Source organism: Eriocheir sinensis, chromosome 15, assembly GCF_024679095.1.
Source record: "Eriocheir sinensis breed Jianghai 21 chromosome 15, ASM2467909v1, whole genome shotgun sequence".
In the NCBI taxonomy this organism is placed as follows: domain Eukaryota; kingdom Metazoa; phylum Arthropoda; class Malacostraca; order Decapoda; family Varunidae; genus Eriocheir; species Eriocheir sinensis.
This window is the reverse complement of record NC_066523.1, coordinates 5,826,460-5,842,412: the sequence shown is the minus strand read 5'-3', so window position 1 is coordinate 5,842,412 and position 15,953 is coordinate 5,826,460. Positions and strand designations below refer to the sequence as shown.

The 15,953-nt window shown below is 40.4% G+C and overlaps 1 protein-coding gene across 6 annotated transcripts; it reads left to right on the top strand.

The window, feature by feature from the left end:
• The first annotated feature begins 2,630 nt into the window (after positions 1–2,630).
• LOC126998824 (SET and MYND domain-containing protein 4-like) lies at positions 2,631–15,899 on the top strand. 6 transcript variants are annotated; one of them, XM_050860950.1, is made up of 5 exons: positions 2,631–2,784; positions 9,062–10,021; positions 10,246–10,370; positions 11,086–11,571; positions 14,287–15,899. In XM_050860950.1, exons 2-5 carry the CDS (start codon positions 9,109–9,111, stop codon positions 14,941–14,943), a joined length of 2,181 nt encoding a protein of 726 aa, XP_050716907.1. In that variant the 5' UTR covers positions 2,631–2,784; positions 9,062–9,108; the 3' UTR covers positions 14,944–15,899. The 6 variants fall into 6 exon arrangements, with proteins under 6 accessions (XP_050716907.1, XP_050716908.1, XP_050716909.1 ...); XM_050860951.1 differs by lacking the exon at positions 2,631–2,784 and adding an exon at positions 5,096–5,173; XM_050860952.1 differs by lacking the exon at positions 2,631–2,784 and adding an exon at positions 5,107–5,247.
• The last annotated feature ends 54 nt before the right edge of the window (positions 15,900–15,953 follow it).

Here is a 15,953-nt window from a genome sequence, read left to right as displayed (position 1 = left end):
AGTGGCTCACGCAGGTTTTGCCATCACAGTCAAGAGCAAACGCCATAATTAACCGCATCTGGCAGTGCACAATAGCGTCAAAAATTAGCAGAGTGTGAAACAATCCGTGCCACAGCACCATGCTGATCCGAGTCTTCGTTTGAAAGATATTTGCGAAAAACGGTATGTTAGGGTCTGATATGGATAGTAATGATGTAAGCCAATGGTAAAGGTGATAAAAAAGAGAAGGGAAGTACACTTGGAAAAGAATTCAGTGTTACCAAAGAGGTAATTCGGTTTAGATAAGGTAAGTCATGCGTATCCAATCTCCTGTGCGTGAGTGACAGAAATAATGCTAAAAAGAGATAGCTAGGTAGACCATAGTCTTGAACTTCTAAAAAGCTTTTGAAAGACCAATATAAAAGCCTGATTACAAAGGAGGAATGCAGGGGAACCTATTGTAATGGGTGAAAGACGTTTTGAAAGGAAGGAAAATGAGAATAATACCAAGAGGAAACGGGGGTGATCGAGCCACATTTCGTACAACTATATGAGTGGATGGAATTTGGTACAGAGAAGTGCAATGCAATAAAATGTTAAGAGTGTCAACAGACCTGACTAGAACTATATACCAGGGAGCAACAGTTAACAGGTATCTGCCACTAAGAAAGATCAAGGAGTTAATACCAATAACAGACTATCTTATCACCAGGCGATCACACACAAATCCTGGAGCAACATTCTCAAACGTCTCGGCGCCCCAGCACACATATTTGACACGCTTTTCGTAGGAGTTTAGGGCATTTTCAGGGGTAGTTTAATGGTCCTGGTGGTAGTTTGACCCTTCTTTTATGCTATGATTGTGAAAAAGCACTCATGAAAGCCAGTTTGATCTCCTTTTTGACCTTTTGAAATAGTTGATGCGAGAGGTGAAAGTCTGAGAATACCGCCCCTGTTGGTGAATATGTGAGTAGCCTTTGCGTAGATCGATGAGGAAATGATAAAGATAATTACATCATTCATAAGACCAACACTGAAATATACAGCAGCAGTATGGAACCCGCAAACACTAAAAAAATAAAAGTTGAAAAGATTGAGAAAGTATAAAGAGTTCCAAGGTGCCAAGCCTGGGTCGGTATTCTCAGACGCCTCCACCTCTCACGTCAACTAGTTCCAAAGGCCGAAAAGGAGATTAATCGGTTTCTCATGAGCGTTTTTTACATTCATGGTACAGAGGAAAGGTCAAACTACCACCAGGGTTATAAATCTACTCCTGGAAAGACCCAAAAACCTTTCAAAATCCGTCAAATATGAGTGAGTAAGCGGCGAAGCGTTTGAGAACATGGTCCTGAGAGATTACACCTACGAAGAAAACCTGAAAACTACAACGACGAACACTAGAAGAAAGAAAAGAAGAGGCGACATGGTCATGCTATAATTACAACAGCTTTTCCCTGTACCGAGTTTCCTTTTAATTTCCCTGTAACAATTAAGTTTCCTCTTCGCAGTTTTTCGTTGTAGCAAGTTTCCTCTTAACTTTTCCCAATGCAAAGTTTCCTCTTCATTGTTTTCTCTGTACCGGGTTTCCTCTTAACTTTTCCCAGTGCAAAGTTTCCTCTTCATTGGTTCCCCTGTACCGAGTTTCCTCTTAACTTTTCCCAGTGCAAAGTTTCCTCTTCATTGTTTTCTCTGTACCGGGTTTCCTCTTAACTTTTCCCAGTGCAAAGTTTCCTCTTCATTAGTTCCCCTGTACCGAGTTTCCTTTTAATTTCCCTGTAACAATTAAGTTTCCTCTTCGCAGTTTTTCGTTGTAGCAAGTTTCCTCTTAACTTTTCCCAATGCAAAGTTTCCTCTTCATTGTTTTCTCTGTACCGAGTTTCCTCTTAACTTTTCCCAGTGCAAAGTTTCCTCTTCATTGGTTCCCCTGTACCAAGTTGCATTTTAACTTTTTTTTTCTTCCTGTACCGAGTTCCATTTTAGCTGTTTTTCGTTATGCACCAAGTTCACCAGGCAGCCGCAGCAGTACGTGGTCCAGTATTCGTCCCCTTTAACATTAATGACTAGATTCAACAAAATCATGTATATATATTTTTTTCATACTTGCAAAGTACGTGTTTGGGCATTAAATTTACGTATTTAAAACCTGTTATAGTGTTTAAAGTCATAATGGCTATTGATCAGTGGTTAGCCAGGCGGAAACTTGCTGGCTGATCAGTGGACAGAAGCTGAACGACTGAACGAGTGAACGTACGGGATGGAGTCACGTACGACGTATCCCTGAGAAGCAACAGTCACAAGAGAAGGATGGATACGTGTCCCAGACGCGTGCACGGCCAGTTAGCAGCGTTCTCAGATGTGCGACAATTATCGACAGTAAAGATAACTTGACCCTCTGTGATATGATATAATGTGATAATTATCAAATATGTGGCTTGCAATAACAATTTAGAAGTTAAGTTCAACAGTTAGATATTTCTGAATAAAGGGATTATCTTACAGAAAGTGTTATATCAGCAAGCTTCAGCAACATTGATAGATCCTCTAAACAGGTATTAGGATATATAATGACAATCAACACATTAACAAAAAGTGTTATTAAGACGGTCGTTTGTGTTGGTGTGATAATTTTGTCAGGATATCGATTATACTAGCACGCAGAGTACAACAATATGAGTTGGAGCTGGGAAGTGGGACGGCAACGGTGAGTGGCAACGTCGGCCGAAAGGATAAGGCCGAGGTTCTCCTTGCACACGATCCCAGCATAGTGTGCACAGGGCTTACCCGTCTGTTCTTCCCTTCGTGCAGGTATAGTGTTTGTGCATTTTGAACATTTCATCTCTGTTAAAATCATCATCGCTTTAACTTGGTACAGTGTATAAAGTCATAATCGCATGCATGGTCTGTGGGCAGCCAGGCAGACTTAATTGCTGGTCAGCGGACAAGCTGTACCGTACGTACATGATGGATTCATGTATCGCGGATGTCTGTATGGGGGCCGTCACCCAAGTTGCCTCAGAGGAAAGTTCCTCCATCATACATATGAAATTCTGAAGGCATAAAATTTGTGGCAAACGCTGTAGTGCGACATTTTTTCTTACAAGAAAGGAAGCAGCTCAATGGGGGAAAAAATAATAATGAGAAAAAAGTCCATTAAACAGAGGAGTGGTTTTAAGAGATGTCAATTTCGGGAGGAGAGGTGTCTCGATACTCTCCTCTTGAAAAAAGTTAAAATAGTTACCCCCAAAATTGAAATGCCAGAATTTGCTCTTAACTCCACTCCCACACGGCCACTGCGTGTAACGAAACACACGAGAAATTAATCCAGACAAGGGAAGGTTTGCCGGTCGAACCCGCGACCAGCGTAACGGAAGAGCCACTCCTTTACCAGTTGGCCAAAGAGGTACCCCCCTGGCTAAGTGGGTTATGGGAGGCTCGCCCATCAGGCAAGTCAGCACAACAAAATGGCATCGAGTGACCACCTGTAGTGCCGAGACACGCCTGATGGGCGAGCCTCCATTAACTCACTGAGTGGGATACGTCTTTGGCCGACTGGTTAATTAAGAAGTGGCTTTCCGGAAATGCCCGTCTCGCTGGTCGCGGGATCGATCCCCGGCGCCGTCAAAAACTTTCCTTTTCTGGATTAATTTCTCGTGTTTCGTTACAACAAAGATTTTTAGATGTATAAGAGAAGAAGATGACTGTCGGAAGCTGCAGCAAGATGTGCTAGACTTATACTCGTGGAGTGAAAAATGGTTGTTAAGATTTCATGCGGGATAAATCCAAATATATATATGAGAATAGGATTATAGGAAGAAATTAACATCTGTTGAAGATCAAGGTTATCACATGGAGAAACAGGTAATGAGGATTACTTCTGAAAAAGATGTGGGTGTCATTATCAACAATAAACTATAAGTTGTGCTGACCATCTAACAGAAAAAGTGAATAAAGCCAATAATTGGATTTCACATAGATGTTCATTTATCCGTTTGTATTTGGCTCGGTACCAAGAGCGCTCAAAGGTGGAAGAATTTTCTGTAGTCACACCTGACTGGAAATAGTATCGAAGTAATACAGGGCAATGTCCACAGTTGGGTAAGGGACTCTTGACCTCTATTTCACCCACCCTGTCACTTTCTGATGTGAGAGCCAGGTCGAGAATGTTTCCAGAGATTACGTAGGTGGGAACATCTACCCACTGGTGCAAACCCAGTGTTATAAAACAGTCCATAAATGATTGGTGCAGGGGAGGATATTTATTTGTGCACAGCACCGATTTAGGTTGCCAGTTGAAGAGTGGCAGGTTAAAGTCCCCAAGGATCAGTACTTCTTTACCAGGGCAAAAGGTAAGGAGGAAGTCTAGTAGAGCTTGGTTGGCAGTGTTACTATTTGAGGGAGGACGATAAATTACTATTAAATAATTGTTAAATGCTAAAAGATGAATTGCATATACGTTATCACAGCCTGTGTTAATACTGATATGACTGATGTGACTCTGAAACACAGACCCCGTGCTTGCGGGAGTGGCTGGTAGAGTCAGTACGTAGGAGATTAAAATTACTTATATTTACAAAGGGGGTATCAGGCAACAGCAACCTCAGGGACTCAGTTTGAGGCCAGACAGTTTTGGGCTAATCAAGAATTGAAACATAATTACAAGGTACGAATAATCCACCACACACTGCCACTGTGCCACAAGTTGTTAATGTAGAGTCACAGGCGTAAGCCTCGGGAGGTCTTCTGTAATCTGTACGTAAGTTACGCGCTGTGGTCGAGTGGGGTAAAGAAAATTCTGGCGTTTCACACCCAGACATAAGTGCTTTACCGAATATTGAGGCATCGAAAGCCGTAATATATCATGTGCTAGACTCACACGTATACCTAGAGACCCATCCTGAAGAGCCTGGGACTGATTCAGGGAAAAAAAATGAAGCAGAAGTAAATGGTATCGGATAATTTTTAGGAGTAACCTGGATAGTGTGGCGTGCATTGAGGAAGCGATCCCTTATTTGTCATACAGTCTTATACTTGAAAATGTTGTTCTCTTCAATATATTCAAGACACTGTCGGGTGTGGTCACTGTGTAGGGGCCCGTGGGAAGGGTACGAGGGGTCTTGGTCTTAATCTTGGTTTGAGAAAAATGTAAATAAACACACGAGGGAGGCCGCACGGCAGGCTCGGCGGTGGGGAGGCAGTAAGGAACACTCCAGAAGAAGGAGAAGAAGGCAACACGTCCCGGCCTGCATCACGCGGGGCCTGTTGTTGAATGCAAGACCATGAAATTAACTAACCCTTTTGATGAAGAATTTCTTTAGAATAACACCCAACTCACTCCAATGGTTGACACTTCTGGAGAACCTCCGTTCTTTTAACCGTTTCCTAGTAATGTTTGCCTTGAAAATTGCAGGGATTATGCAGCAGATCTCAGTTCTCTAAACCAGATACTTCATATATTTCACATAGAGACAGTTGTGATAACCTGAAGCTGGCTACAAGATAGCAAGAGTGATTGTATCTCAGAAATTACTTTTGAGACCTGCTGTTAAAAGTACCAGCAAACACTGCAGTGTACATGTTACAGCTTTCTTGATGTGCTTAACTATTTTGTGGTGAGTGCAATTATCTCAACTTTAAAGACATCACCTCACCCAGAGATAAATGGTCTGCCTCTGAAAAAGACAGAGCAAACATTGCACAGGATCGCAGGGAAAACCTCTTTTGACGTTCTTGTACAGCATCACAGGGAAGCATGTTGCGCTGCCTCATGGAAAACATATTGGATTGCATCACAAGTTAAACATTTTACACTCATCAAACTTTCCAGCAGAGAACCCACACCCACCACTGTAAAACCCAGACCTGCTATTCCTCTCAAAGTCAAACCCACAACAACTTTGCAACCACAACTTTTTTCCTTGTAAGCTCTCATTCGTCTCACATTGTGAATGCACGCGAGACTCACTGCCGCTGACTATACTGCACAGACCTTTGCTGCACTGGCTGTGGTCGTTCAGCTCGACTTATGCGTGGAGAGTGAACATAATGGCCATTAACTAGAAAATGTGGTAAATGTTCAGAGAGTTGCCCATCTCAAAATTTGATACACTGGCTATTTATTTCAGGCCAAAATATTGTGCTTTTTCATTTGGAGATAGTTTTTTTCTTCAGAAACTACTAAAAAGTGACTTATTGCAATTTCATAATCCGCCACCACAGCCGCAAAATAGTTCGCAGAGGGTTTAGGGTGGGGAAACATATTTAAACTATCCCATCCGACCTTTACGACCTAACAGCTAACGGGGGGACTTTGCCCCCCTCGACCCCCCTTCTAACCAGGGGGGCTGCGCCCCCCCCTTGGACCCCCCCCCCCCACATGTATATGCGACTTATTTCTGCGAGGAGATATTTCTCGCAACATCGGCTTCACCGCCACTGTGCCCATCGCCAGAGCAGTCAAATATGGGGCGCGTAAACAGTGGTAGCCGTAATTATTTCGTAAAACTAGAGAAGTACAACAGTAGTAGTAGAACACCGTAGAATTAATCTAACCTTACCAGGTGAGTGTGGCCCAAATTATTGAGAGTCGTACGCTATCCCTCCAACGCCCTGGGCCCACAACAATGCGGCCCGCAAAAAAAACACTAACATTTTAAAAATCGGTAGCAGCGTTTCTGTCAATTTGCGATGCATATATATGGGGTTCAAAATGCATGGAATAATGAGATCTAACCCATGGCTAGGGTGAGAAGTACCGCAGTGAGATGGGCAACTCTCTGAACATATAGCGAAAATGTTCCTTTTTATATTGTATTAAAGATGTGATTGCACGCTTTACATATCTAATGCTTTTTTATTTTGGGGTTCCTGCCCCCCACCAGAGGCTCAAGGACCAGTGAGATGGAGATGAGCACCAAGGCTACACACAGCTATAGGGTTTGCCCCTAACTTTACCTCTATTCCTTGTATCAAATTTCCTCCTATAAATACAATATTTTTAGGCAGGGTGGTTTGTTTAAATCAAGATTTAAATCAAATGATTTAAAAAAAAATCATTGATTTAAATCAAGATTTATATTATTATTATTTTTTAAATGTCGTTGATTTAAATCTTGATCTTATTGCAGGGCAACAATATAGAATGGAAAAATAAACAAAGAAAACATTCTCTAACTTTGATATCAATTTTTTCCTTGTCAACTTCACAAATTTTTCTGAGCTGATTAGTTCATTATATACATCTTCCATCAGCCATACATGGTCTATCCAGTGTCCTGGAGCAGAACAAGACACTGACTGTCTTTCTGACAGTATCTTGCTGAGGCAGAGTGATGGTTTCAAAAGTATTTTACATCATGAACCACATGTTCTTTTATGTTACCAATTTCCAGATCATGAGCCAAAACATTTAGAATGTGTGCAGTGCAACCATGGGTTAGCAACTTCAGTTCATTTGCTTGTTGTAATTATTTCCTCATCTTGTTGACATTGGCTGTATTAGATGCTTAAGTCTGTCCACATATAGCAAGCTTCTCACCCCTTGGATCTTTTTTTTTATGACTCCATGGTCTAGTGGTTAGTGTGCCTAGCTGCAAATCCGCAGTCCTGGGTTTGAATCCCAACCTGGGCAGTCAGCGTGCTGCTCACCCAGTTTTTCATCTTCCGACATCTTCCAGATGTCACGCTGACCCTGTGTCCCAGGTTGATGGGCTCTTCCCATCACAGGCTCAAGGGCCAATGTTACGGAGATGAGCACTGTGGCCACGCTCAGCCATAACGTATGCCCACATCTTTATTCTTTTGGTTGGCCCCAGCCAATTGGTGGCACAGGCAACTGTTTTATAGTGCCACCATCTTGCTTGGTTAATCCCCCCACCCACCCCAAACTTCACTTGATCCTCTTTAGAGTTCCGCTGGAGTCCAGGTTGATAGGCAATCATCAGGACAGCATGTGGATAGTCTTGGGCCCCTCCAAACACTCAAATGAACTAAAGAAAAGCTATTAAAAGGGACAAAAACAAACAAAAAAACTAGGAAGTGGCAGTAAAGGAAATATTTGAAATATATACCATACCTCTATTTTTCAGAATCACTTCACATACATACATGGATCAACCACAGCCTTTTCTGATACTTTCATTTGAAGCTGCTGTCATTTTTCTTTGTGCAATTTCAGTCAGGACATGTCCAAAACATGACATGATCTGGTTAGACTGTTAAGAGACTAGACAGTTATGGTGTAGTGCTGGCCCATTGCTGGCTGCGGATGGTCAGTTTTTGAATTGGCTCAAACAGCCAATCAGATTAGTTATGGTGGTGGGATATGATACAAGAATGCTTCAATATGTGTTTTAAATTAATGTAGAGAATATTGAGGTTTACATTCATATAATTATTTTCATTAATGAAAAAAAAAAAGATTTAAATCAAATAAATCTGATTTAAATAAAATAAATCCAATTTTTTTAAAATAAAATAAATCAACAACCCTGTTTTTAGGGCATCCTGCTGGGGGCCCTTATTTACCCTGTCATCAAGGGTAGTAATTTCGTCATTTCTCTTTAAAAATTTCCATGTCCCTTTCTTCTAAAAGACACATGGTGTTCTAACTATTTCGTGCCAGAGGGAGAGGTGGGTGGGGAGGAGCCTTCATCTATTCCATCCTTTCCTACCACACGTATCATGCTAGTAGTAGCAGTAGCAGACAGACACCCTCACCATAGACTGCCAGATCTTTTGGTGTCTGTTCTTACTATGTACTGTATATCAGTTATCCAGATCCCTGAAAGCAGTATACAACTTCCTACCCTTCCCAAGCTACGTCTCTACTTGTGAATACTTTGGGTTACATTATTCAAATCACACAAAACTGTGGAATATAATTTATAAAATATAAACAGGAAAGTTACACTAAAAATATTTTGATTTGATTATTAAAATGATGTGGCTCATAATCCTTTCAGAGAACATTATATTCTCCATTTAGGGGAAAATCACATGAATAATAATATGTAATCTTTCCTCAGGTTCATAAATGTATACAAAGCTATCACAGAAGCACTCAGCATTATTCTCTTCTTTTCAGACAACGTCCAGTGCAAGTTTCATATCATTGTCATCATCATCATCATCATGGAGGGACCAGAGTTTCAGGAGCTTTTTGCAAATTTGATGAACAAACTCAAAGCTGAAGGTAAAGTGAAGAGTGTAAGTGAGCATTTCCATCCTACCTGCGGGGTGGAGGACATGTTCTCCTTCCTCTGGGGTCTGAAGGAAGCCAATCTTACACTCACACCAAAGATAATGAAGTTAGAAAAGTCTGAGGCTAAGGCTGAGACTCTGAGAACTGAGGGCAACAAGTACTACCAGAAGAAATCACTTGATAAAGCACTGAGCCTCTACAACATGAGTATACTATTTGCACCACACCCGAGAATTATTGTGTCAGGACAACAGGAGAATCAAATTTGTACCACAGACAATGGAGAGCATCAAGACTGTGGGAGTGAGAACCAGAAGGCTGACAGCATTATCAAAGAAGAAAACAAAGAGCACAGGTCACTGGCTTTGGGTTATGGCAACAGGTCAGCAGTATTGTTTGAGGTGCAAGAGTATGAAAAGTGCATCTCTGATATTGATCATGCCCTCCTTCATGGGTATCCCAGAATCCTCCATAGCAAACTAGCAGAGAGGAAAGCCAAGTGCCTTATAGCTTTACAAAGAAAAGAGGAAGCTAAATGTTTGATAGAAACCTCTCTCCAAGCTCTGGAAGAATTGTCTTTAGAGGAAGGGAAAACAAAATCATCTAAAAGAAGTCTACAGGTACTCCTTCATAATTGTCAACAACTGAAGGAGCCAGATCTTTCTTCAGGATCAAGTGATGCCCCTGAAAACAAAAACAAGCTAATATTTTCCTTTGAGACTCCAAGTCCACCCCAGCTTCAGCACCACAACCCGAGTATGCCATCTTTGAGCAGCTCTGTAGATTTGGCATTCTCTCCCCAGCAAGGAAGATATCTCGTCGCTAATAAAGACATCAAACCTGGTTAGTCGCACTCAAATGACTGTTGTAACCTTTTTATGATTGTGAAACATTCTCTTACATTGTCCTATTTTCAGTTATCTTTCACTGTTGTAGCTTAGCCAAGACTCAGTCACATCCTTGGTGCAGGAAATATTGTATTGGAGAAGAACAGTGAAGATTAATAGTATCATGTATTGAGTAGGTAAAGATATACATTATATATTCATCCTTATGTTTGGCTGCAGGGGATGTGATTGCAGTGGAAAAGGCCTATAGCAAGGTGGTGCATTTTGGTAACTTCCTCCAGACGTACTGCACAGACTGCCTTGCCCGTTGCCTCACACCATTGCCCTGTCCTGGGTGCTCGCTGGTGAGAATCTTTCAATACTGCATATGTTCAGTTGATACATAGGAAGAGAAAATCTTCATATAATATTAAAGGCATGGAAAGGTACAGCTCTGGAAAAACACATCAATCTGCTTTTCTTGTAACTCTTTGCGGCTGTTGCCTCTTCTGAGCAGCAAGTCACATGGGGTAGGAGGAGAAGAATGGAGAGAAGGAAGCGGGAGACGATGGCCAGTTTATCCCTATCCCCTACTCCTGTCTCACTTCCTCACCCTTTACTCTCCTCTCACCCTATATGATGCATTTGCCACTGCCATCTCTCCCTTCCCCCTTCCATCTCCTCCCACCCTAAGTGACTTGCTTGCTGCTGAGTTTTGTTGAGTTACTAAGAGAATGATGGATTAGTGCTGTCATCTGCAACTGTACCTGTTTCAGATGTTTGGGTAGATCCTTTTAGAAGCTTTTTGTCATTAAATCAGGTGCATTCACAGAGTTTAACTTTTTAAGCCTGAACTTTAGTGTTTGAACATTTTCATAAATCTCATACCACCTATTTTAACATGCTGCATCTTTTTCATCAGTGGCATTATGGTAAGAATTTTCTTTGTAAATTGTTGTTAAGCATAGATGCATATCACATGGTGGTTTTATATTAGTATTAAAGTTATAATGTTTGTTCTTTGAGTTTTGGATAATCATAGGTATTTCTTTAAATTTCTGAACATAATTTTCTTTTCAGGTTATATTTTGTAGCTCTGCTTGTAGAACACGAGCTCTTGGCTCCTACCACGCAACAGAATGTGAATTTCTTTGGTCTCTTGGTTCATTAGACATGGGAAAGAACTCTGTTCTAGCATGTAGGATTATGACACAGACAACTTTCAGCCAGTTGAAAAAATTGGTCCCTCTATACCTCGCTGAAGCTAAAGAAAGAGCTCCAGCAAGCCTTGGCTTTGACAGTGTAGGAAACTATATCTCCTCAGATTACAGAACCATATACCACTTGGTTGGCAACAAGGAGTCTAGGTCAGTGGGTGACCTCTTCAAAAGATGTGCCATGGCTGTTGTCTTAGTGAAGCTTCTTGAACAGAGCTCAAAGTTCTTTGTAGATGATGCACAGGAGTCTTTCACCCCAACCCTTGGGGACCTCGTGCTTATTGGCTCCATCCTCTTCAGACACATGATGAATTTGCCTTGTAATGCTCATTCCTTAACAGAAATGAAGGTAAGAAATATTTAGTATGAGGGTAGGAGTTTGTGTATTGGGTTGTGTTGCAAGTTAGAAGCATGAGAGAATGGTATGAATAGCGATTTAGGATGGCGCTGCATGGGCTGGAATAAGTACAAGCATTGGTGGGAGGGAGGAGTGGACATATTGTTGTAAAGTATAGAAAAATGTGATTCATTTAATAATAGAAGGATGCAGGAATAGTATAGCTGTGGTATAAAGTTAACCCGGTAGCAGCGGGGATCATGTTTCTTAAGGAGGGCGCCAGGGAGGGGGGTCCCTCCTGGGCACACCTTATGTCCTATGGCTTTGAAATTTTAGTATGTTATTTGTTGGTGTAAATGTATGACATTCTGTAAATTTTGTGAAATTTGGGTGAATGTGTAGGGGAGACTCAAACAAAGAAAAAAATCTTTTTGTTTCACAGACTTTAGTTTTTAGTTAATTGCTTTGAAAAAAAAATACCATAGAAACTTTGTGTATATATCTACATTTCTCATTTTGTAAATTTTTGATTTTTTGGCTTCAAAGAAAAAAAAATCCCACTAATAATTTTCTCCACTTTTTCTCCCGTTTTCTTTTACATTTTAAAAAATGTACAAAATGAGAAAAATTGCCATTTAGTTGTAGTTTATATTGATACCTTACAAAAGACTGTCAGATGTTTTGTTGATTTTGTGAAATTTTTTGAAGTGTAAAAAACAAATTTTCGATATTTTGGCTCCTTAAGATTTTTTTTCCATTTCATGTGTCTTGCCATTTGTATTCATTTGATTGGCATGAAATCTTCACATATGATTATTTATACTTTGTTTACTTACTGGAGAAGGATAAGGCATCTGGTCCCCCTTTATAATAAAAAGTATTATCACTCAAAGGTGGTGGTGGTGGCGGTGAGGTTGATGTGAAGACTAGAGTTGTAACTCTTGCTTCTAGCATTGCTTTCTTGCATGTTTCCTGGGTCTCCATTTTGTTCCAAAAGCCTTCTTCATGTTCATAAGTCTGCTCATGGTTGCTTTGCGCTTGTATGTCATTGTAAAGACGTTTTTGGGTTGCAGCGCAGCAAAAAATTTCAACATCCTCCCCGGTCAACGTCTGGGTGAGAACTGAGCAGCAGAGCATGCATTTCACATTCGCCAGCTCTCACGAGTGGATAGAGGGATGACAGATGACAAAATTTAAAGGGAAAAAGACTATTTCTAATGTGAATTTTACGTGTGTACAAGCCCTGAGAAATACCACGTGTGTTGGCGCGCTATAACGTAACAGCGCGGGGCATTTACATCTCTTAAAGGGACCCAGTTTTTTAATATTCTACAAAATTATGCTTCATTACCTGGTAGTACATAGCATCCCTGACATGTTGAGCAAGAAAAACTAATTTAGTCAGTTTAAAAAATATTCGTCAAAAAATACCCCCCTGGCACCCCCCTTAATGGTCCCTCCAAGCAAGAAAAATTAGAAAAAATCACCCCTCACACAAACCATTTCATGATATATATCAAAGCATTTGTGATCAGATTATATATCATATATTTTGGGGGGTTTATATCATGGCACAAATTTGGCCCGTCGCTGCTACACGGTAAAGCCACAAATTTGGCCCGTCGCTGCTACCGGGGCAAGAGTAATAAAGAGCATAAATCAACATAATTGCATACATGCGAGTTAATGTGAAGATAACAAATGCAAAGACTGAGTGAGAGACAAGATCGGAAGAGCGTTGCATTAGGCATATGAATAAATTTGAAAATTTACAAGTGTGCAGGATTAATCTTTGGGATTTATTACCGGTGGAAGTTCAAGAGGAGCAAGGGCTTTGACAGTGAAGCAAGAATTTGATTGAGCTCTGAGGAAGCAGATAACCCAAACCCATTTGTTATGGACAGCAGATATAGTCTATTCTAGAGTGAACAGATTTGTTGATTTTGAAGGTGGATGCTGAGGTTCTATTGGATGTCACAGCAGGAGAAAGATGATCCATGCATTACTAGAAATTATAAAAAAATATCTTAAGAATAATATATAAGAAGCTGAAAAAGGAACTCAAGAAATAGCAGGAGGAGTAGAGTCATGGTGGAATGAAGTTAAAAAGAATCCCTTGGGCAAATGCAGAAAGAACGTGGTAAATAGAATGTAACGTGACAATAAATAACTAAAACATGTATTTTATGGAACTATTTTTCAAACTTGGAAAGATCAGTGGAACCCAACTATAAATTTTGTAAGCTAGAGTTTTGACATCAGGATGTATCATTAACTGAATCATGTCTTTTTTTATGTTTATGATTACAGTTGTGAGATTCCTTGAATCAAACTGTAGGGTTTGGCAAAGCTAACAAGGATGTTTTACCAAAATATTTAATCCATGCAACAGTACAAGACAAAAGAGACAGTTATTGCAGTCACTCAGATGTGGATCACCTTGGTATAAGCATAAACCCATTCCTTGTGTAGTATGAAGCCTCATTGCCCTTTTAGTGGTGTGGCAAATATTCTCCAGTGCCACTTGCCAGAAGTGTATGTTTATTTTTTAAACTGACTTAGATAATCAGCATAATTTCTAATAATAGTAGTTTTTCTTCATTTAAATGGAAGCAAAGACAGAATGGTTTCATGTTTGTGTAAAACTTTCTTGGCAGATAAACTTTGAATTATTTTATTACGATCACTATGATAACAAAATTGAGAGAATGATCTCTGTCCCCACAGGTAAATACCAGCTGCTACCAACAGAGTGTGTGTGAGGACATAGGGTGTGGAGCATTTGGGGTGCTGAGCCTCACCAACCACTCCTGTAACCCAGCGGCGGCACGCTTCAGCTTTGGAGGCACAGTGGTGCTGAGGGCTGTGAGGTTCATCCCAGCAGGGGGGGAGGTAACAGACAGCTACGGAGATCACTACTGCACCAGTGATAGAGAAAAAAGGACTGCCCTCCTTCAGCAGCAGTATTATTTTCATTGTGCCTGTGAGGCATGTCAGCACCAGTGGCCCAACTACTTCAGTCTCACACTGGGGTGCAAGCTGAAGTGTGTGAGTTGTCATCACCCCATTGACTGCAAGGGAGGAAAATGTCACAAATGTAATCTTGACTATACAAAAGTCTCAAAGGATGAAGCTTCAGGTATTGTTACCTACAACTGGAAGGAAGTGGCACATCAGCTGGAGGTTGCCCAGACCAAGTATGAAGATGCTTATAAAAATGTTTTGAGTGGAAAAATTTCTTTTGAGATTATAAGGAAAACTTGTAACTTCATTGAATTCATTGACAAATATATTCAGCTGCCATGCAAAGGGTATTTTGAAGCTCAGGAGACTCTGAAGCATTGTTTTGACCGCCAGGGTCCTTTCTGCATATTGAGGCCGTAAGTTACTGCAACCCTTCCTGCTCCTCTAAGCACATTTCTTATTGATTATGGAGTTTTGTCAAGTTCCAGCTGTCATGTAACTATACTTCAATTACTGAAACTAAAGAAGCATACTTTCATATGCATATTGTATTTCAACAAATTTACTGCTAGTGTTGCAGTGCTGTATTTTCTTCTCATAATTTTGTTTGCTGTGTTAGAATCTAGTCATGGATGCTTTACCTAATTTTATGTTCACCCACTTCAAGATTCTTTTATTTGTATAGAAACTTTTATTTCCTTTGGAAGTAATTGTCTTATATTTTGGAGAGTGCAACACCAGTGGTGCCAATATTTTGCCTATTTTAAACTATGATTTTATTTTGCCTTTATTTGTCAGACATTAAAAAACAGGTGAGTTGATTTATGTCTGTCTATCTTTACATTTTTTTATTAAAGTTCAAATGTATGGTATGTGATGTATGGATTTATGAAACATGTTTTGGAAAGTTATTCTGCCATTTTATGATGTATTTCTCACAGTGGTAATAGCAGTGGAGGACTTTAAGGTTTAAGCCTCACAAATCATCTCACAACCCCTTAGTTCTCCCATTGGTGTTGAATCTACTTTCTGATCCTTTCCCCTTGCACCAAGGAAGCCCCCCAAGTCCCCCCCTAAAAATCCTTGAGATGCCACTGATTTTATATATAGATTTCTTGGTGGAAAGGGCATATCAATCAAGCTTGTCTTAAGGATTCAGCACTATACCCACTGATGGTGTCAGCAGCATGCACCAAGATGTGATGAGAAAATGATCTGCCTGTGCCTAGTATTGGCAATGAAAGCTTTTCACATTACTGTACGGTAGTTATTTAGAGAGTGGAGGCTGAGGTCTAAATGCCTGTTGCTAGTCTAAGGTTGATCTGTAATAGTGATTTTTTGATGTAATTTTATAATGCAATACATTTATAGTAACACTGCTGTATTTTCAATCCGTGGGTTGTCAGATGCTCATATATTGGCTTACATTT

Coding starts and splice junctions, on each gene's coding strand:
- LOC126998824 (XM_050860950.1), top strand. CDS start 9,109: ATGGAGGGACCAGAGTTTCAGGAGCTTTTTGCAAATTTGATGAACAAA. Junction 10,371..11,085: donor CCTGTCCTGGGTGCTCGCTG/GTGAGAATCTTT, acceptor TTTTCTTTTCAG/GTTATATTTTGTAGCTCTGC. Junction 11,572..14,286: donor ATTCCTTAACAGAAATGAAG/GTAAGAAATATT, acceptor CTGTCCCCACAG/GTAAATACCAGCTGCTACCA.